The sequence below is a fragment of the Daphnia carinata genome, chromosome 4 (assembly GCF_022539665.2).
Source record: "Daphnia carinata strain CSIRO-1 chromosome 4, CSIRO_AGI_Dcar_HiC_V3, whole genome shotgun sequence".
NCBI classification, from domain to species: Eukaryota; Metazoa; Arthropoda; class Branchiopoda; order Diplostraca; family Daphniidae; genus Daphnia; species Daphnia carinata.
The window spans coordinates 8,071,639-8,094,607 of record NC_081334.1 but is presented as its reverse complement, the minus strand read 5'-3'; the positions used below and the strand labels follow the sequence as shown (position 1 = coordinate 8,094,607).

The following is a 22,969-nucleotide window of genomic DNA, read 5'->3' as shown; positions in this document are numbered from 1 at the left end:
AAAAATTATACAATGATCTTTGGGATTGTTGAATGCGTATTCAATGTAAATAAACCAAATTAAATACTGAGTCTTACTTTCTCTCCAAATGATTAAACTTACCTTCAAATGGATTACTGGATTGCGTTTCTGAGCTCGAAAATAGAATATGATCACGAATAATAAATATGGGGGGTTGTTTCCGACTAAATCCCAGTTGCCTTCTTTGGTGTAAAATTTGACTGCAAATCCTCGAGGATCACGAGCGGTGTCGGCTGAGCTATGTTACTCATCAGTTACATCTGGCAGATAAAGATGTGAAGCCTTAATAAATTTCAATAAAACAGATATCCAGGTCAAACAGGGACGGTAAACTAAAAACAAAACTCTATATTAAATTATGAGTAAACAACTTTTCACAACATGTTGCTAACCTGTCCACTAGTGCAAATCGAAGAATTTTACTTCATAGAGGTCTTGTTTACCCTGGAAGATTACGCCAATTTAATGGAAAGAATTCTAACCTGAGAATGTAACACAAATTAAAATATAACGGATATAGATTAAAGCAAAAGTATTAAGCTTACCTCGGGTAATTAATGGTGATGGTTAATTCAATTGAAAACATTCAAGTGGCACATAACTATTATTGTCCTAAACATATTAAAGCAGAGAAGCTGTCGTTCATAGAAGAAAAATACATCGTCGTTAGCTCAGAAATGATAAAAATACAAACACAGATTTACCTTGTATGTCAAACACTATTGCACTTGAAGAAACAATCGGAATGAGAAGAAAAGATTTTGTTGCACGACACAAAGTCCAAATTTGTTTGCTTTGTGACAATTGAAATTCAAGTATTTGTTCCGGGAATCACTTCAGTTGTCACTATTTCACTAGTTTTATTCGTTGTTTAGATAAAAGTTCATTCCGGAAAAACACTGAAGACTGAAGCATGACGACGCCATTTATAAATCAATTAGTAAGAATCACACATCGTTGCACCAATGACCAACCCCATAATTTCGAATAACAAATGTTGTATAAAATGGTAATAATGCCACCAAATTGATTAAAAAATTCACTGTCACGCTTTGAATAAATATTTAAGACAAAACGTCGAAACTAAATTGCTCTATTTCAAAGTCAATGGAATGGCAACGTTGCGTCATTCAGAGACACTCACAAAATTTTTCGCTGTGTCTAATGGCGGTTGTAATTTTTTTCCTCCATCATTTATCGAGTTATTTGTTGTGATTTCCACAAATTCACCTATAAAATTCATTTTGGTAAGTTTGTCACTTTTGAATAAACCTTATTTGTGAAGTGGTACTTATTGTAATCTAAGATGCCCCAGATTTGTTTACATTCGACAAAATTGCTAGCTATGCACGTTAATAGTTTTGCTGGTTAGGCTTTGTGCAAATTTTGCTTTGCTAAATTTTGCTTTACAAAATTTGCTTTATGATTTTGTGCTTTTGTGGTCACTGTTTGTTTCTGCGTCTAATTGTTAGCCTTAACTTAGTTTTTACTATTTTATTTATATTTTTTGTCGTAGAATGGAAATGTCAATTTTGCTGCCAGAAGCACGCAAGTTTTTGGTGGTGATCCTCTACACTTCATCGGCGGAAGAAATAGCAACGGTTTCCGAAAATTGGAGAGTGGACCAAGATGTCATGTTTTATCCAAACTTCAAGGGACCGAAATTGGAAAAGGCTGTAAGAAGTCACCAAACTCCCGACTCAAATTGGCCCAGTTACCCTTACATGTTGCTTAAAATTTGTGGTAAGTTTTCCGTAGGAATAATCGTAGCTCGTATACATCTTAATTTAACGATTAATTATACATTATGTTATTTTATTTATTTCGACAGATGACTGGAAAGTTGCCAGAGGGTGGGAAAAAGAGCGTTGAACCCTGATTCTGATTTGCTTACTTCGGATGTGGAAAAGCCGAAGAAAAGAAGATCTTTACCTCCTCGTCGGTTAAGCCCTACAATGGAAAAGAGATCAATCATAAACGGCCCTTCAACATCAACCCAAATGTGCGCTATTAGTTCAGAGGAGGATAGCGATTCGTCTCCCGACGAAACCATTGAAGACACCTTACCAGATTTGGATGAAGGTGTGTATTTATGTCGGTGTGTGTTAAGTCTGATTTATGTCAATGTTCATGTGATTTATGTTTCAGATCTAGAATCGGAGAATGAAGTTACCACTATACGAGAGAGTCCTGTCCAAAGTCAAGGCAAGTCAGCAGCCGAGAAAAAAACCAACGAGATCAACATTGCAAAGGCAAACGCTGCCAAGTCCAACCTTTTAAAGACAAACGCTGCCAAGGTAAACGCTACCAAGACAAGCACTGTCAACACGGTTGCTGAAAAGCCTGTCACTGCTAAAGTCAGTGCAAACAAATCCCGTCATTTGAACAATCTCGCGAAAACGGTTTTCTCCAAGATCTTCAACACGCAGAAGGATGGTGTCGAAACCATCAGTCGTTTCAAGCAGCCACTTGATATTGAGCCCCTCTCTCCCCTCCGTGACATGAACCACCAGCTTCCGGCTCCAATGTCGTCTTTAGTTTCCAGTCATCAGCATGTCGCAGCTTCTCCTGGCTCCAAGAGGCGTTTTTTTGTCGATAGCAATACTTCATCTTCCCTCAAGAAACCCGCGATTGCTCAAGAATCCTCCTTCGACAAGAATGTTTCTCGGCTGATGTTGAAGAAATCTTGCGAGATCCTCCAATGTGTTAATCGAGTGGAACAGAAAATTGATCGACTGCTGGCCTTCCAGGACAACCAACACATTGAAGACCTCTTCGACGAAGTTATGAAGTTGCCTGTTGACGACTGTGACAGCTGGCATATGCTGGAGGATCTTTTGATGGACAAACGCAATTGCATCAAACTGGTAGGTTTCAATGGTTTTTTTAGTCCAGTTCCCTTCCCTGTGTTTGTGAAAATTATGTTTATCCAATTTTTTACTTAAAGATTAGCTGTTAATTTCTTTTTGTTCCTCTTTGTTTAGGTTTCATAATATTCGACATTGGGTGGCAGTGACCTTGGTGACTTCGTCCGCCGTATATGGGCAGCCCTTGTGACGGACAAATTTGGCTGCGAGTTGTCGTGGATAGGAAGAGATAAGAAGAAAATAGCCGTAAAAGGATCAAATTGCTTTTCTCTCGTTGTTAGTAAGTGACTGCCATTTAGTCCCATTACTTTTCAATTAATTAATTTAAACTACAAATTCCCTTCCTTGCTCTAATTTGCAGGAACGGTAAAGGCAAACATAAAGTACGTAGATGTCAACGATCCTGACATTGAAAAGGCTTCCCAAGATTGGATTTTCTAGTCAAAACGTCGAGTCCAGCGCACTGAAGACACTTCAAACGTCGTTCAGTCGTGTGTTCCAAGTCTGTCGGATTCCCCGGTTGCCGGAACCGGTGGATGCAACAGATCCGCAGTATCCAACATTTAAAACTCGGCTAGTTCGTCCGTCTCCAATAAAGGCAAAGGGAAGAAGTAAACTAAGAAGAAACAAATTAAGAAGAAACAAAATAAGAAGACTAGGATCTCACTTTTCAATATTTCATTTTTCCTAAAAGAAATTTTCTCAAATTGTATCATTTTCATTTATTTTAATAATTGTTTTTATTTGTATCCGGTTCCAGAAGCAAAAATACAAAGAACTGTGGAAGTAAATCAAGTTGTAAACCGTTTTTCTCTTGATCCGCAACTGGCAAAGGTCATTGCTGGGAAGTGATCATTAAACTACCTCTTTTTGCTTGGTCACTACCCCAGGTTGGCACCACTTCACAGTTTATTACACACACTGGGTCATTACCTAATAATTTCAATTGGTCGTGACCAGGCGTGTGCAATAGACAGTAAATCGGACATGACCTGGTTTTTACTTCGGGTTGTTACCAAGCCAAAAGAGGTCGTTTCTTGGTCACTTTCCAGCAGTGACCTGTGCCAGCTGGGGTATCGCTTCCAACCCTGATAATGGCAAATTGCTCTGAAAGAATCAAACACAATTACAATAGAAATAGTAACAAAATAGTGAAATGAAGTCCAAATAGAAATAAATTTTATGTTATTACCTGATAGCTAGCTATATTATCTTATGATGAACGTTTAGTAAAACCACGTATGTATAGTATAGAAATCGTTTTACTGGTGAGGCTTATAACATTTCCGTAAGCAGCCATACAAATAAAATGCACTGTTTTGTATACAGCGAAATTTCCTTATTTCAGTAAAATTTGCAACCTGGACGTTAAACAGGCTGTTAACATATTTTAACTAATTACCACTCTAATGAGAAAAGTAGTCAAAGAGAATTAAACTCAACTATGATTGCGCGGTTGTTTACCCCCACTAGTGTTTCAGCAACAAGACCCTCCGTGGTATGCAAGAAGAACAGAGAACAAAGGGCAGCCGGGCGCTTTTCCGGGGCAACACATCCGTTCCCTAGCTGTATAGGTGAAGGACTAAAGCCGACAGGGCAGTCTGTTACGCGGTTGGTCTAATACGCTTTCAACGCTTCCAACACTGTTGTAACGACAAGGAGACTTAAGCCATTGGGTATCAGATTTTCTTATGGCAGAATTTGGATATTGAAAACTGTCGACTCAGGTAATTGTACTTCTGAGGCCTAAGCCTTAAAATAAGATACCAGCGTTGCAGGTATTTGGGGTTGTAACCCCACATTTGTAGGGGTCCGTTGGAGGCGGAAAAGTTTGCTGTTAGAATCCTTCTAGGATTGCTGTAGTTTTTATTGAAATTGCGGTTATTCCAGCAGACACATAAAATCAACAACAACAAAGAGGGAAGAAAATTTAATAGCAGATTAAGATCTTATAATAGCAGCTGGGGCTTAGGGTGAGGCACGACGGAGTCAGAGTGGTTACGTGTTTGGGCGGGAGTAGATAAGAAAGCTGGACAGCACAACCAGTAAGCTAGCGGTAAAGCCACGGCGGGCAAGTAGCAAGGCAACCAGACGAGCGAACAGCATGATGGCAAAGGGGTAACAAGACAACAGGCGGGTAACTTACGGAACAGCAGAAGGTTGGTTTACCGAAAAATGAAGGGACCAAAAAGCAGGGAAACTCCGTGTAAATGACGTGTGAATTACTCGGCCTGAACAGGCGTTTTAACACAATTTACTATAAGACCGTCGGCAAACCATGAAATAAAACTGAAGCATAATTTAAACGGTATAGCAACGATTGTCACTTTTGACGAATGATCCCTCGACTTTGCAACAGTTGCCCCAAAACTCTCACCCAAACTGGACCGTAAAGCGTCTAGGGAATAGCACGGTATCGGCGAAAATTGCCGAAGAAGACTGCATGAACAGGCCAAGGAATTTGTTACAGGAAATGTGGGATTTAACTATCAATTATTCTTATAATAATTTTCTTTTTTATCTTTATGTTAAGGGGTATTTCAGCTTCCCCGGAACTCCCATGGCGGCTTCAACCCCAATCAAGAGGTTTATCCCGATTGAGAGGTCGGCAACTATTGACTTGTGAAACCAAACTGAAGAGGATGATTCCAGAGAAAAATCGGTGGATTGCAGTATTCCTTCATTTAGCTGGGCCGACGTAAGCCCTAACCCTGACTAATATTAGAAAACCTCAAAATATAGAACAACTGATGTAACCTCAACAATTACTGTTGTGGGGCTCCGCCGACCAAATAAAATTTAACGTGCCCATTTACTGCCTTTACCTTTCAACCATCGACCTATTTTTACCCTATTGCCGGATGACCCACTTTCTAATTTTATTATCTTAACGGACAAGCCAGCTTTCTATCGCCTGACTTTCTATTTTTGGCTGGCCTCATTTTGACCTAAAACTTTGTCCTGTCGTATAAAAGGCGGACAACCAGCAGTTGAAATCATCCGTTCTTCCACTGTTTGTAATAGTGTATTTTTGTAATGTGTTGGTGCCCAATTTAAATAAATTTCAAACCTGAAACAATAAGCAAAGTCCCAATTGTTTCAACGGAAGCTCCTCTCCTTACCATAATGAAATTGATATAATAAAAAGCTGAAAATAAATATCTGTTAAAACTATTTATATTAAAAGCAAAAAAAGTTATGACTGCAGTTAAAAGAAGAAAGTGCAAAAGGAATAAAGAACATCAGTAAAACGGAACGATGCTTCCCTGAAAATACCAGTAACGTAAGTGCATAAAAACCGAATTCTGTGTAAAAACCATAATGTTATGCTATATGAACCGTATAGAGCAATAGATGGAGCGTGTATACGAGCAAAATAATAACAAATATCAATTTATACTAACCCTATCAAATACCAAAAGGACAAAAACCGGTCCAAGACTGATATTTTGGACGCGCCAGGAGTCCTAGACCGATCCAGCGGACGGGTTTTTGGGCCGCTTGTTTGCAGCCAAAACAGCCTCTTGAGGACGGTAAAAAAAAAACATCAAAAAGGCGATGAGCCTCTTAAACGAGCTAAAAGCCGGTCACATACCCGGCCGTTGGACTCATCAGGGTTCATCTTCTATGCTCGCCCTAATACCGTACGCCGGTACTCGATACCCGTTTCAGAGCCATTATGGGACTGTTTTTCGACCCTTCTTATGCATATTTACTACCTATATTAAATCACCAAATAAAGATTACTGCGGTATAATGCAAATTACTTTACATTAATCATTAAATGCCTGAATAAGCCAGTTTGTTCTTGCAACATGTCAACACGGCACAAGGTATGTAGTCACAATGTAGCCAACACGGCATGGCGAGATCACAGAAAAGAAAGAAACACCTTTACTGACACATAGAATATACGGCAAAAGACATTTAAACAACATATTTTCTAATTTATTCGGTTGGCAGCTTGAAATCCTTTATATTTTTTTCGAAGGCAGCTATTTTAGCCTGAAGTTCCGCTCGTATACAGGAATTGGTACTGGCGCTTCAAAAATTGGTTGGTTGCGCAACGACCTTCATGCCAGAGCTTCAACGGGTGTAATCTGCCTTTCTTCACGATATTTCTCGTCACTTTTCTTCCCGGACGTCTTTATCAGTTCCATCAAGGAATCGATCTCAATGTTTTCTTCGTGTTTTTATCGCGCTTTTGCGTAGGCAACAACTAAAATATAGAGAAATAAATTAGTTAATTAAATAGAATATAACCCTTCTGTATGATACCACCTAGAACCGAATTGAAGTTCATAAATCGCGAAAGACCAGGTTGTCCGTCGTCGTCGTGAGGAACTGCCAGCTACCAGCTACCAGCTCCCCCACGACGACCACATAAACAAATAAATGTAAGTAAAAGATCATAAATGACAATTGCGGAGTCAGGGTGTTCACGCCTAAGTGAAGCAGTAGATGAAGTTGTTGAAGTGGAAGAATTTGTTTCACGTGACGATCTTTTTGTGGTAAGTCCATCAGTTTATTGTGTCAGAAAAGGCCACCGAAATTGATGAAATCGTCTTACGTGACCCGCAGAGTCCGGGAACCATACCTGAACTACCGGAAAAGCCTACTGCAGTTAGGGAGTCAAGGAAACATGTATTATTGAACTAGTTGGTGTGGGAAATGGAAGGTATCTTCTCCTGGAGTTTCTTCAAACACGGAGATTTATTGTAATACTCATCCATATACAAAACCAATTCTAAGGTTCTTCAAAATCCATGAAGCGCAAGGCACGATTGATGATATTTTTAATATATTTAAGAAATTAAAGCTTAATTTTTGCCATACTACGATAGTAATATGCTAGGGAATGGCACACATGGAAACAGAAAAGAAGAAGGGAAAATACCCCACTTCTGCATTAATCTTAATGTAGATGCCGTTGACTGATTCCAAAACTCGGAAAAATAAGAATGCATTCCGATTATGATGACTGTTCACTCGGTTGCTGAATCTTAAAAAGCAACGCCAATTATTCTTAAAGCCAGGTAAATTTAAAACACGGCTGATCACTATAAAAATAGATGTTCATCCATATTAACTTTTCTAGATGTAAAATTGTTGTTGGCTAATAGTTTAAACAGAACATATTACTATTAATACGTACCCCATCATCCTTGGAGTGACGTACTTTAAAACGAAACCAGATTTCAGATCGTTTTTAGCACCAATGATATCGGAACTGGACCAACCCGCCTGGATACACACTATGTTGATCCTAGCATTACAACACGGCGTGAGTTTACCGTTGCCCTGCGGTGCATTGCGGCTGATTGGCCTGTGAGATATCTGAAGGACGTAAAAGGCCACACATGGTACTGGAATTGTGAGAGATGTCAGCAACCAAGGGAAATGTCCAGTGAATACTAATCTAAGATTTACTCACACAAAGTGTAGAAGAAAAAAAAGAAAATGTCGTGCGTCCAGTTTAAGCTGCTATACACCCTTCTCCACATTGAAGAAGACTTCCTGTCGTACTGTAAATCGGATGATTTCCTCAACGACCACGTTACAGGCGTCCATGGTGTAAGTCCTCTCATCCAGCTCAACTTTAAAATAGTAACCGGTTTCACAATAGAATCAATGCATTCACTTTATGCCGTCTGCTTTTGCAGCCGTTTGAAAGGTCTAGTGCAAAAGATAGGTGAGATAAAACTTGACCGTCTTTCAGCTAACCGGTTTAGACAACAGACTTAGAATTTTCAACGCTGCACACCACTTAAATTTGACAGGAAGTTGAGATCATTCTCTAAATGCGTAGATAAACATAAGCATCACGAGTTGTCACGAATCACGAGCAGTGATCGGCCGAATCAATTTGAAATCGGATTGGAATACATTCCGAATAGAATAACGCTTACATTGATTCGAAGAATAAAAAATCTGAATAGATCAAGATATTTGGTTAAAAACAAGAATCAAAAATCAGAATCAAGGTGTAAACCGTTTAAGTCAATTGTCTGTGTACGAAAGTATTTAGCATTGGAAGTTATGTGACAGAAATTGAAATGAAATTTAAATTTTTTAAACTAGAATTAGCTTTTAGCAAAGGGTAAGGTTTAGAATAAGTTAATCTGTAAAAATAAAGACGGAGGCTTGAATCGAACTCGGGTTTCCCGCATCACAATCGGCAGAATGTCCATTCACAGGACCATTCTGTTATTTTCCAGTCGTAAAACGTCCATAATAAGACAAAATTATTACTTTGTTCAAAGAACAAATAAAGAGCGTTTGACGATATAAATCGTCTGCTGTTTAACAGCTGAAACAGACGCTATTAACAACACAGCTTTGTGACGTAGCCCAAATTAATATTAAATTTTTCTATGATTGTAAAAATAACTATACTGTCACCGATTTGATCGGTGGGGGTAGGACCCGGTAGAGGGCTACCCGTTGAGGTCGACCTTCTTTTGTTTTTCCCCTTCCCTTTTGTTTTCTAAAAGGGTATACGCGGTTCGACTGGGTTAGTTACACATTTAAGTTCGTTGCTGTCTAACAGTTTTTTTGTAATTCCCTTTCAGGGCTGTTAGTTTTTGTAACTCTGTAAGTCCCCTTTTGTCCCACGTTAGAGTCGACCATTTTCGTCGAACCTCTCTTTGGTTTGTCCTCAATAAAGAATTGAAAGCTCTTTAGTCTTACTTAATTGAGCAAACAGGGAAAGAAGGGCTTTAAAACTAACTTAAGTAAAGCTATTGCCATTCTCACGTGAGATACGCAACAAATGGTGCCGAAACCCGGGACTCTGGAAATCGAATAGTGTAAATCTCCATTTCCAGCTGTCCAACCTTGTACTTTAGCGACCTCGTGTTGTTCACGTTCCGTAACCACGCTGGTCGACCAACCGTTCGAACTGTATCCGTTGATACCGTCTACATCCTGCGTCTGTTAAGCATCTGTGCTACCTTTCTTCAATTGCAAGATGAGTGAGACCCAAGGAATTATCAAAGATCCTACCAAAGAAGAACCTACAACGGCCGCAAAAACCGCTGAGTCGGGACCGGTTCATCATGGAGGAAGTAGAGGAGTCATCTCAAAACCCACCAAGGAAGAATCTGAAATGGCCTTACAAATCGCCGAGGCTGGGCCCGATCATCATGGTGGAAATTTGAGTCACGACCCATCAATTCCCAATCTCACTCAATCACGGGGACTACGGAAGAGGGAGCATACCACGCTGTCTACCAGGATCCATGACTGTATCCGCCAACATCGTCAAGGCATTCGTCTCAGCAAGGGCCAATTGAGCATCTGGCGCACCGAACTCGTCCGCCTGTTCGATAGCACCATGGAGCTTCACGAAAATTATGTGGAGACAGTTACCAATCTACCTGGTAAACGCCGAGCCGAATGTGAACGATGGGAAGTACAGTTCACGACAGACCACCAGAGTGTCCTGTCAGAAATCGACCAACATTTAGCATCACGGTCGATTGCATCGTCACTTGCATCGTCAGTCACTATCAACTCAACAGTGACAAAAGCAAGTGTTAAAAGAAATTCGACTGTATCTGTCCAGATCCAAAAGCTCGAAACCCAAGCTCTCCACAATCAAGACGTCCTAAACAGACATGGGGAGCTTTTGTCAGACATTGTAAATGACATCAAGAAGTCATCTCTGCAAGCCAAACGGCAAAGTGAGTCGTTACACGCGATCGAGCAAATTCTACAATCGATCCACGAGGTCAACGAGAAATCTTTATCAACCGTAGAAAAGAAGATGGACATTCGACTCAAGTCTGCAATGGGCCAAATGGTGGAGGAAAACGAGTCCAGTTCAAAGAAAGTTGAAGAAAAACTAGAAGCTATGCAGAAAAACAGTGAATTGCAGTCCACAGAACTTGAAAGGTTGAAGTGCCTTGTGCGACAGACATGTGCAAAAATGTCTAGACAATGCCCTGAGGGTGAAAATGTCTCATCCCAAAGTCGTCTGGACACGTCTATACAAGGCATGCTGTCTCAACGTCGAGAAGCTTTAGGGTGGCCGCAAGGCATTACCCCTACCTCACCGCCACGGGCAGCCAACCTATTGGAACAATGCAAAAGAGGTGGAACAAAGGGCGAGCAAATGGACAGCCTAGGGGCAACTATCGACATGTCCAACGACCCATCATTTAGTTGCCAGCAACAGTCAAGAGGAGATCCGAAGTCTGATTCCAGTCTCGTCTGTCAACTTGTCGACTCGTTAAAAATGTCAGCACTTCCACCTCTCACCATCACCAAGTTCGACGGAAATCCACTAAACTATCAGATGTTTAAATCGAAATTCATGACGTTGTACCACAACCGGTGCAGCGACAATGGGATTCGACTAGCACACCTACAAGAGCTGCTTGCCACGCATGTTCTCAACTCAGTAGCTGATTGCGTGCACGATCCAAGCAAATACGAAGTGATCTGGCATCGACTCGATCAAGAATATTGCCACACCACCATCATGGCTCAGACTCATCTGAATAACCTTCTTCGACTTCCACCCGTGCAGCCAAACGACAGCGCCAGTTTGAAGACATTCTCCAACAAGCTTCATGGAGCAGTCTCCGCCCTATCAAATAGTGGACTGGCGAGCGAGCTGGAATCGCTGGGCAACCTCATGCACGTCGTCGCCAAGCTGCCAAAGACTTTGAGGGAAAGATGGGGAGGAAAGGTGATGAAGATGCATCCTGCCGCACCTTCAATAGTCGATTTGGACGACTGGTTAACCCTCCAGTCGAAGGGTTCTGATTTTGCAAAATTAATGGCGGGGCCGTCAACACTTCCAACGATTCCACAAGTCGTGCCTAAGAGAAATGGGAAAGGATACCCAACTCCCTATGTCTCTACCATCAACCACGTCACCACCTCGACGCCGGAAGCAAACTTGCCGCAATCAAAAGGAGGAGGTTTGCGGGTGAGCCCACCCAATACAACCTCGTTTAGCCAAACAAGAGGCAACTCAACGTGCTTTGTTTGCAGAGGGGCGATACACAAAATCGAGGAGTGTAACGCATTCAAGCAGATGTCTCCAACGCAAAGAGCGGAGACAGTCTTCAAGGCAGGCAGGTGTCTCCGATGCCTTACCGGAAGGCATACCAGCCGAACTTGCAGATTCAAATCGATTCGATGCACGGTCGAAGGATGCAAGTATCCAGGGCACTCGACGTTGCTTCACGGTTCCGAGTTTTCGACAAGAACCAAAACAAGCACCTCCAGTGACCACAAAACCACGCCAGAATCGAAACCATCGCGTCGAGTGACTTTCGACAACAAAGTCGATGAAGCTTTCCTTGGCGCAGTATCACGCACTGGACTGGACACACCACGTCGAGTGCTTTTCAAAATCGTTCCGGTCCGTCTACAACATGGAGAAAGGGTCTTCGATACCTTCGGATTCTTAGACAGTGGAAGCGACTCCACCTTAATCCGAAGTGACGTAGCCAGAACTCAACTAGGTTTGGCAGGGCCAACAACTAAGATCAACGTGACATCTTACGACGGAGGAGTTACTCCAGTAAATGCTCACATCGTGGACTTCGTCATCAGTTCGCGCGACGGGTCGACTTCGTTCCAGGCAAGAAGGGCGTATGCAGTAGAAAACTTACAAGTCGCTCAAAACCCGACCTTTTCGGGCGTACAAGCAAAGGCATTCTCTCATCTACAAGGCCTGAAGCTCCCAGAAGTCCCATCCGACCAAGTTACGATTCTAATTGGCCTCGATGTAGCAGACGCTCACGACCATAGCGAATCACGCAAACCTATGGATGGGTCGACCGGACCGGTGGCGTTCAACACGCCATTTGGATGGTGCCTGGGAGGCAAAGTGGGCCCGCAAAGCGAACAGGAGCAACCAAGCCATTACGTAGCCCACATCACATCGAAAGAAGAAGAAAGGAACCTTTCCGAACTTGTCGAGCGTTTTTGGAGGCTGGAGTCGAAAGACTCTGTACAGCCTCCTACACTCCTGTCAGCAGAAGATCGACGGGGAGAAGAGATTCTGAAGAGGACCTCCAGATACATCAGAAATCACCATCAAATTGGTCTAATGTGGAAGGTCGACAATCCAGAATTACCTGACAACCGGAGTATGGCGCTTAGCCGCCTCTTTCAAATCGAACGTCGCTTCAAAAGGGACCCCAGCTACGCTAAACGTTACAACGATGTCATTCAAGAATACATCAACCTTGGTCATGCTCGCCTCTTGTCTACTGAAGAAGCAAAAAGGAGAACGCCAAAGACAAATTACATGCCTCATCATGGTGTTCAGAGTTCGACGAGTTCGACGACAAAAACAAGAGTGGTCTTCGACGGTTCGGCAGAATGTGAAGGCACTTCCTTGAACAAAAACCTTCTTCGTGGTCCGAACTACCTCCTAAACCTGCTGGGAATTATCTTGCGCTTTCGCAAACACCAAATTCCCATCAGTAGTGACATCGAGAAGATGTATCACCAGGTCTTAGTTCCAGACGAAGACCAAGATGCCTTCCGTTTTTTGTACCGGTCGCCGAACAGTACGTCACCACCGCTCACCTACAGGATGACAGTCCATGTCTTTGGGGCCGTCTCGTCGCCATCAACCTGTTTGTTTGCCCTAAACAAAACAGCCGAAGACAACAAGACAAAATTTCCAGATGCAGCAGCCAGCGTAAAAACAAGCTTTTACGTCGACAACTATCTGGATTCGTTCGAGTCGGAAGATGAGGCAATCAAACGGGCCCGCCAGCTAAAGGAACTTTTGCAGCTGGGAGGTTTTAATCTCACCAAGTGGTCGTCGTCATCAAGAAAGGTCCTAGCAGCGCTTAAACCCTTAGGCTTGGCCAATCCAAAGCTGGATTTAGACCTGGACAAATTGCCCATGGATCGAGCACTAGGGATTCTTTGGGACAGTGAAATCGACGCGTTCACGTTCAAGGTGGGAGAAAGGGTCCAGTCACACGCCACACCTACGAAAAGAAATCTCGTAAGTGTGGTAGCTACAGTATACGATCCGTTAGGATTCGTTGCTCCAATGGTGTTCGCTATGAAAGTGCTAATTCAGGAGGTATGGCGAGCCAAGCTAGACTGGAATGAAGAGCTGCCCGAATCCTTGAAGTGCCAATTTCAAAAATGGTGTCAAAGCTTGCCGAATCTAGCACGCATCACAATTCCGCGATGCTTAGTAAAGGAAGAGCGCCCAACAAAACAGCAAGTTCACATCTTTGCCGACGCCAGTCAATTGGGATTTGGAGCAGTCGCATATGTGCGAACAACTTACGCCAGCGAAAGGGTTGGCGTATCTTTCATCATGGCCAAAACACACGTCGCGCCGTTGAAGCAGCTTTCGATCCCTCGTCTTGAACTCCAAGGAGCCGTCGAAGCGTTACACTTGGCCATACTGATTTGCCGTGAGATGAACCTGGATTTGAGCCAAATCACGTTTCACGTCGACTCCCAAACCGTTCTTAGATGGATCCATTCTGCCAATGTCAAATACGAAGTGTTTGTCGGCAATAGAATTGGGAAAATTCTAATGAACACCAATTGTCGGCAATGGCGTCACGTTCCAGGAACCATGAACCCAGCAGACGTTTGTAGCAGAGGACTGAATTCTGACAATCTTCAAGTGCTCCAGCAGTTTCACGAAGGGCCAGCCTTCCTGTTGTTAGAACCTTCATCCTGGCCAAAGTGGGATCAGATCGAGCACGTAAACCATCAAGATCCCGAAGCCATTCACGTCTACAAAATGAAAACGGAGCCAAGTGACAATATGATCGACCAGTGCGTAGAATATTATTCAGACAAAGTGCGCCTGGAACGAGTGCTTGCGTGGTGTTTACGTTTCATCTTAAACTGTTGTGCCAAAGTGAAGAAATTAAAGTTAACTTCAGGAGAGCTGACGCCAGTCGAAACTGAAACAGCTTTGGCAATGTGCATCCGGCGTGCACAAGAAGTGGCATACCCCGAAGATGTGTTGTTCTTAAAAAAGGGGAAAGAACTGCCAAACCGGTCAAAACTCAAGCAGTTTCGACCATTCATCGATGAACAACACCTGATGCGTGTGGGCGGGCGAATTGGACAAGCGCCTGTTGATTATGTTACAAGACACCCAGTGATTTTACCTCCAGAGGAACGCATCACAAGCTTGATAGTCTGGGATGTTCACGTTCGAAATTACCACATAAAGGCCGACCGCTTATTGTGCGAACTTCGAGCAATGTATTGGGTAACCTCTGGACGAAGAGTAATCAAGTCTATACTCAACAAGTGCATTCCCTGCAAGAGGAGAGATGTACAGCCAGTCGCACCCCTCATGGCCCAGCTACCCATCCACCGCATAACGCCGTTCTTGCCTCCATTCGCCCATACAGGAGTCGACTATTTTGGTCCACTGACTGTCAAAGTAGGAGGGAGAGGGCGACGGCACGAAAAAAGATGGATTTGTCTTTTTACGTGCCTTACAACCCGAGCAGTACATCTAGAAGTAACTGCTAGCCTCAGTACAGAGGCATTTTTAATGGCCTTATCTCGATTCTCCAGCATACGGGGAAAGCCAGTCGTTGTATATAGTGACAACGGCACAAATTTTGTAGCTGGAGAAAAGGAGTTGAAAGAGGCTGTCGAGGAACTAAACAACAGTAAAGACTACCTGGAATCACAGTTTACGTGTCGACACATCAAGTGGCGTTTTTCCCCTCCGAGTGGACCTCATTTTGGAGGAGTTTGGGAAAGGCTCGTGCAATCCTGCAAAAGAGCCATGAAAGTGACCCTCGGAAACAGTGTCGTGAGTGATCAAGTCTTAAATACTGTTGTGGCTGAAATCGGGGCACTGCTTAATGCTCGCCCGCTAACTCATCTAAGCATAAACCCCGAAGATCCAGACCCTCTTACTCCGAACCATTTTCTACATGCTAGACCAATGCCGTACATCCCACTGGCATACGTCAATCTTGACAACGTAGACATTTCCAGAAACCAGTTTCTACAGAGTCAACTTATTGTCAACCACTATTGGAAAAGATGGATTACCGAGTGTTTACCTTACCTCACCGAAAGGAAAAAATGGGCCACAAGTCACAAAAACATTGAAGTGAACGATATTGTACTTGTTGTCGATCCATTAAACCCTCGGGGGCAGTGGCCATTAGGGAAAGTAGTCGAAATTTTACCTAGCACGTCCGACAATGTAGTACGTGTGGCTAAAGTAAAAATTTCCGGCGCAAAAAATACTTTAACGCGTCCTGTGACTAGACTATGCTTGCTGTTAACGCAAAATGACACCGGAATTACACCTGAAACTAGTCAGACGCCCTCACTGCCAAATTCGCCTAAATGTGAAAAGGAAGAAAAATTTCCATCCAATTACCGCAGTCGACAATCAAATTGACGGTGTCAAGAATCGCCCTCTAGGAGACACCTTTGTAATTATCAAAGGGTAATTAAAATTATTCTTTCGAGCGTCTTCTGCTTCATTGTGAAATTCGTAGTCGTCCGTGCAAGTCGATCTCTCAAGTGTCTCAAATTTTCGTAGTGTCGAACCTGTGCCGTACAAATTGTGACAAACTAAGTGCCAGTGAATTTTCTAGAGAGTGCGTGACAATTGAACAAGTGAAAATGAAAATTGTAAATTTGGACGAACTAAAAGAACGCGAAGGTGAATTGTTGCTCAAACTCAAAGGTGTGCTACAGAGCTGCAACCGTAAAGAAGAGGAGGCCTGGACTTTATTGACTTATCGCCCTTCAGACTCCAGTGCCATTCAAGAAACTCTCTGTGCAATCATTCACCGTCGAAATTCTCTCACAAGACAAATCTGCAGGGAAATTATGGCGACCATCTCACCACGTTGTAACCCGGGGCAAAACCGACGCCCACTTCTTTACCAGCACCGGTTACCGCCCCGCGGTTCACCCCGTCGGTGCCGTGCTTTGTCGACCATCCAGGACCCGTACAGCCCCACAACGTCGACCAATGTGAAATTTTCGTAAACAAGATGACAGCCACTGAACGGGCAAAATTGATCGCCCGGCTCTCCCTGTGCTTCCGGTGCTGGAAAAGAGGGGACTTCGTCGGGGAGCAGAAGCATGTTGGGGCCAACTGCACCCACATGCGACACTGTTCCCGCTGCAACAGCCCAACTCACCATCAATTGCTGTGCAAAGCCAACTTTGTCACGCGTCAGAGTGCTCAATAGCAATTTTGTCGACTTCCGTTTCTTCTTCTCCTTTTAAAATCTAGAAGTTTGTTCTGTTTTCCATGCTATAATTTGTTTTGTTTGTCGAAATGACAAACAAGGGCCCGCTGTCACCGATTTGATCGGTGGGGGTAGGACCCGGTAGAGGGCTACCCGTTGAGGTCGACCTTCTTTTGTTTTTCCCCTTCCCTTTTGTTTTCTAAAAGGGTATACGCGGTTCGACTGGGTTAATTACACATTTAAGTTCGTTGCTGTCTAACAGTTTTTTTGTAATTCCCTTTCAGGGCTGTTAGTTTTTGTAACTCTGTAAGTCCCCTTTTGTCCCACGTTAGAGTCGACCATTTTCGTCGAACCTCTCTTTGGTTTGTCCTCAATAAAGAATGGAAAGCTCTTTAGTCTTACTTAATTGAGCAAACAGGGAAAGAAGGGCTTTAAAACTAACTTAAGTAAAGCTATTGCCATTCTCACGTGAGATACGCAACATATACAAATAATTGATTTGAATCATTTTTGTTAAAAAGCCATACAATCAGAATGAAAAATCAAGCCAAATTTTGGGGGAAATAAAAAATCGTAAGAATCAAAATGATCTGATTCGAATGAAAATTCGAATCAGTGATTCCAATCAAATTTTGGTTAGAATCAGATTGGATTCGGTCGATCACTGGTTGCAATGGACTCATAGGCCATAACTACGTACGATCAGCTGCTTGCAGCTGCTGCATGAAAGGAGCGCCGTCGTCCTACGCTGTAACATGGGACCGGTGAAATAATGCTTGGCGTATCTCGCCCCGCCCATGGGAGGGAATTTAAACGAAATGATGAATTTAACATGGGCACGTATGGAAGAATCCTAATTTTCAGATGTTTCTCAATATTTGGTTCAAGACATGTTTAGTAAAAAAAAAATTGTGAAAATGTAGAAAAAGCGCAATTCTGGTACTGTTTTTTTTCTACTCTTAAATATTTAAGAAAATTTAGCAACAGAGCGCATTTGGTTTTTTTGCTATTAGCGCAGCCACTGCCATCCTCGTTTTCGAGTTGCTTATTGTTCATCCTATTTTGCGGATATTGGAAAGCTTATTGTTTTGATAATGTGCGTATTTAGTCCTAACTAGGGCGTCGGGGAGTAAGATTTTTGATCAATCTAGAAGACCAGATGCGGCGACGGAATGGAATCGTCGCCTGCAGCATGCACCAACCCTTTACCATTACCATTTAGACCAAATTAGGGGTAACTTAAAGACAAGTTTATCGTTGATTAGGACTAAAAATGTACGTAGATACATAATAAATGCCTAAGCAAATAAATAGGCACTTCAATGTCGATATAAGCATTACGACAAAATTTCGAGAGGGAGCGTTTTCCTTACAGTGCTGAACTCACTTTCCATAACTCTAGTACAGCGTAGGCTTTAGCACAATTTTCAAAATATATTTCAAATACAGCTCGTTTGAGATGCCACGTTAAACAGTTAACTGTTTTATTACGTTTTCATGTAATAGAACAGCTTCTTGACGCTATATCTGTGTCCCATTTCGAAGAGAAATTGCAGTTTTACGTGTTCTATTCGTTCTTGAAATATCGATTGATATAAAACGGGCAAGAAGTGACAAAAGACAACCACGTCGTAATCGACTATATGTTTGCAAGTGTAAAGGAAAATCCCGAAAATTGGTGTTTTTGGTCTGGGGATGTCTTTAATATGTTAGGAGTCACCAAATTGTTAACATGTCGCTACGGATCTCCTGCCTTTGTTTTCTTTCCTGATTATTATTTGGCGGATTCCTTCCTACAAAATCAAGTAAATGGATTGAATCCCCACCAAGATCAACACGAATTCCATGTCGATCTCGAACCGGTACTACATCTTACTGTTCTAAAAGCGAGAGGCCATGATGTAAAAACAAAACGATTGTTAATTGCACTCAAAACCTTTTTATTTGCAGCGCATATTGCTTTCGTTACATGTCAACGCCCGTTTCCAAATCAACAATTTATTAGAGTCTATAAAAGGCATACGGGAAGCTTTCATGCTTCCTAAAACATCTTGTTGATTCTTTCAGGAATTTTTACATGGGTCTCATTTCCGATATATCTATATCTATATTTCAATCATACTTTTTTCATGACATAAGCATCCTCAAAAACGTCAAACAAGTCTAAATACCAATAATGTGGTTCGGTGTAACTGCCAACTTGACTGACAACTTGTTGTGCTGGATTCATTTCGCCTCGATAGAACCGCACATCGGATCCGTTTGCTTGTTCTTGCTTTTTGTCGCTTCTATGGTTGTATTTGCAAATAGTGGAATTAAGTATGCCAAAACGAAGAAAGGATACAACCAAAACACGAGGGGACATTAATGGAAGATAGCTATAAATGAAATAAACAGTGTAAAGTTGAAACTTGGACGTCAACGAGTAAGCAAATATACCAGTTACGAGTGTAAATACGTACGAGTAACTATTAGAAATTTTGAATTTTTTATTGATCCTTAATTTAGGAATTTTAAAAATTTTATTTAGAAATTATCTCTGATTGTTATGGCAATACCTACTGTGGAGATTTTCCACTGTCGGAGACTTACATACTATAAACTAAAACCGTGACGGTGGCAGCGTTATGTGAAGTTCTGCCGTATGAGACGGGAAAAAGTGGTGTTTGCGTGGACCGTTGTGGGGTCTGGACCGCCTTTGCGTGTATACGGATTTATGATCGCAGACACATCAAACGAGCGATAAGTCCGTTCACTGGAATTTAACTTAGCAAAGATAAAAATGCCTTGTATACTTATGCAAGGTGTTCCGGGAACTCGAGGAAGGCTAGACAAGCGGAGTCTGTGGCGGACGGCGACGATGAATGGACGCCCTTGAACTAGGCAACCCGAACGGCAACACGTAGTATAGACGGACGCGACACGCAGCTGAACAACTCGAACTTCAAAAACGCTTCCCAGTGCGGGATTACTTTCATTGGATCGGCTCATCCCATCCTGTCTTCTCAATCCAAATTTCCGCATGATTATCTTTGCTACCACTGCCACCGGGCATATCAGGCCTAGTGGATCAAATACTTTCAGCGCCAAGCTGAATAGTTTACCTTTTCGTTGGTCTTTTATTCATTATCTCGTTCCCCCGGAGCCGCAGCAACACTGTTAGTAGCTCCTGGTTTAGATTTAGCCCTGCCTCTTCGGTCGCTACATGGCGGCTTTGCATTGGTTGCGTCGTGCAAGTGCAAATGTGCTATGAGTTTGGCTGCCTTCTATTTCAGACTGATGCGTAGGTATTGGAATTTTTTCACCTCCGTCAATCTTGTGTCTAGGTAGTAGGCTGCCCACATTGCCCTCCAGCCTTTTCATGAGGTTATCTCTCGGTTAAGTGTCTGCAACGATAGGGCCGTTCTTACCACAGATGACTGTATGGCGTTTTCTTATTCTTTTCTCTTAGCGTCTTCATTTTTTCTCTGTAGACGTCCTCTATTTCTCTGTCTTGTGCTTTTTCCGCCGCCGTTGAAACAAGCGTTAGCTTTTTGTTTATTGCCATTATTGTCGTCCGTCTGGCTTCGGCTTGGTCTATTTTTTTATTTTTTTTCCCACATGTCGGCGTCTGTTAGACAGATGCTCTTTAGTAACTCTTTTCAGATCAATTCCCTGTCTTCTAGTAATTCCGCTCTAGAGCCTCCAAGAGATTCTGCTCTTGATGACGTGCGCAAGGGTTCCGACCGCCTTATTGGGCTGTTTTCTAGGGCTTTCCCTATACTATCTTCCCGCAGTTCCCGTGCGTCTTCTTTTGCTTTGTCTATAATCGCCTTTATTTCTCCTCTTACATTCTCTACTATCGCCGGGATATGGTCGTTCCATGATTGATTAAGTCTCGCCTGCTCAATCAGCTCTGCTGCCGAGTTTAGGACGCCTTTGCATCATTTCTGCCATCGAAGATAATTTCTGCTCCATGTTTTTGTAGCCTGGTATCTTGTTTTCTAATTCCAACACACGGTCTGCGACTACTTCCACGTGTTCTTCTAGGGCTTTTTTACACTTCTTTTTCTAATTTCTCTAGGTTCGCGTTTATCTGCCGTGAGGTCATGGCGTGCGGCACAATTACCTCACTATTTAATTTCATTCTCTATGTTTGAGAGTCTATTGTCTACCAGAGAGTCGTCTGAAGACACTGAGATTTCCGCACAAATTGCCGCTTGTCCAATGTTTTTTGCCTGCGCTGACATGCTGTGTGCGTGTGTGTTTGTGTCCTGTTGTTCTTGATTTGAATCTTCTTGATTCTGATCTTCTTACCTCCTGTAATCCTTTTCTCACTTGCGGGTTGTCTCGGCTGCGGCCGACTTCGTTTTCCGTGGAGCTGGCTCTTTGGATGGTCCAGGACGTGTAAGTCGAGTGAGGCTGGGAAGAGCTCTATCGTTGCTTTTGACCTTTTCAACGCCTGTTCTCGCCTTAGAAGCCTCTTCTTGTCCCTCCCAAGCCGGCTTGTTTCCAGCAAATAACGGGTGTGATTCTCCGCTTCTTCTGCGTTCTTCTGTGCTGCGGAAATGACAGCCGAGTGCTATTCCTTTACCTTATAGAGTACGGCCAATTGGGAATGCTCCTGTTCATTCAAGAACGAATTCTGCTCTTAGTAAACATTTTCCTAGCCGAATTTCATCTTCACTTTTCAGCCAGGAAAGCTTAAAGATAGGGTTCGACATTGTGGCCAGTCACAGCTCATTGTTACAGAATATATGTTCGAATCTGTTAATAAAAATTTTTGAAAATTAAATTATTGTTGTCTATAAAAAATTTAAACATTGTTACTTATTGTTTCAGTACAATACCTTAAATAGATCGCATCCCGAATACAGGTAACTAATGGTTCACAATGAGTAATACCCTCATCAACTTGCATGAGCTCCAATTTTTCTTTCAAAAATGGAAATTGTTGGTAGGGGGTATCCCATGATCACATTCTTGTCTCTTTGGAGTACGCCCAATGCTTCAGTCAAGTTCTTCATAATTTTTGGTTACTCTTTTAGGAATTCCATTCAACTCTTCAAATAACTTCCGCATAGCAGGATCTTTCTTTTGCAACAGCCGGGCAGTACAGCTTACAGCAATTCGTGTCATTTTTCAAAATCAATAGTTGATCCAGATGACGCATGATTAGATCCGAATAAATAGAGCTTAACCTCTGCTTATTCCAGAGGAATTGCAATTTCACTTGTGTTGTGTTGCGTAATTGTTGAAAATTGGTGTCTTGAGTTTTCAACACGTCAGATTTTTCAACTAGGCTTAACAGATGGCAAGCACACCTGTGATGTAAAGGAAGAGTATAATTGACGGTATTCGAACACTTCGGGTCTACACGATGTCCATCCCATATTTCTCCGATTTCGAAGTACAACATTTCTTCTTCTTAAATTGGCATAGTCGATATTTCTCCTTTCTCCCGAAAAGCCTTATGAAAATTTGATCCATAGTCAGTGGTAGAGCCTGTATGAATTCCTTTGATAACATTGGAGAGTACGTTGAATGTGTGTCGTCCTTTTATGCGACGAATTCCTAAACAGGCACTTTGTCCCTGTGATGAATCAGCGTCAAGCCAATGTATGGTTTCACCCAAATACGACCGTATTCTACATGTCTATGCATCAATCGTAGTTGCTGCATCCGTACATTTGCTTAGCGCTTCCACTAGCTGTATCCTTTGTCCTAGAAATTTCTTCTCCAGTTTGTTGGTGAAGAAAGTCCTTCCATGTAACACTAACCTAGGTGCTATCGTTGAAATCATCTTCATGAACCCCAACTTCTTAACCGTAATAATAGACAAGACGTCAACTATTATATAATCCTGTTAATGAAGCAAAGTAAACAACTTAAAGCATTATGGATACTGAA

The 22,969-nt window shown here is 42.4% G+C and overlaps 2 protein-coding genes and 1 long non-coding RNA gene across 3 annotated transcripts; 2 read left to right on the top strand and 1 right to left on the bottom strand.

The window, feature by feature from the left end:
* Positions 1-296: 296 nt before the first annotated feature.
* LOC130687608 (uncharacterized) lies at positions 297-629 on the bottom strand. Its single transcript, XR_009000189.1, has 3 exons — positions 567-629; positions 414-503; positions 297-353 (listed from the first exon to the last, which is right to left on the bottom strand). It is a non-coding gene; the product is annotated as an uncharacterized LOC130687608 (long non-coding RNA).
* Positions 630-1,976: 1,347 nt separating this feature from the next.
* LOC130687572 (uncharacterized) lies at positions 1,977-3,529 on the top strand. Its single transcript, XM_059494996.1, has 3 exons — positions 1,977-2,888; positions 3,006-3,168; positions 3,250-3,529. Exons 1-2 carry the CDS (start codon positions 1,977-1,979, stop codon positions 3,012-3,014), a joined length of 921 nt encoding a protein of 306 aa, XP_059350979.1. The 3' UTR covers positions 3,015-3,168; positions 3,250-3,529.
* Positions 3,530-9,858: 6,329 nt separating this feature from the next.
* LOC130687571 (uncharacterized) lies at positions 9,859-16,275 on the top strand. The gene has a single exon (XM_057510744.1). The coding sequence runs from the start codon at positions 9,859-9,861 to the stop codon at positions 16,273-16,275; it is 6,417 nt and encodes a 2,138-aa protein (XP_057366727.1).
* The last annotated feature ends 6,694 nt before the right edge of the window (positions 16,276-22,969 follow it).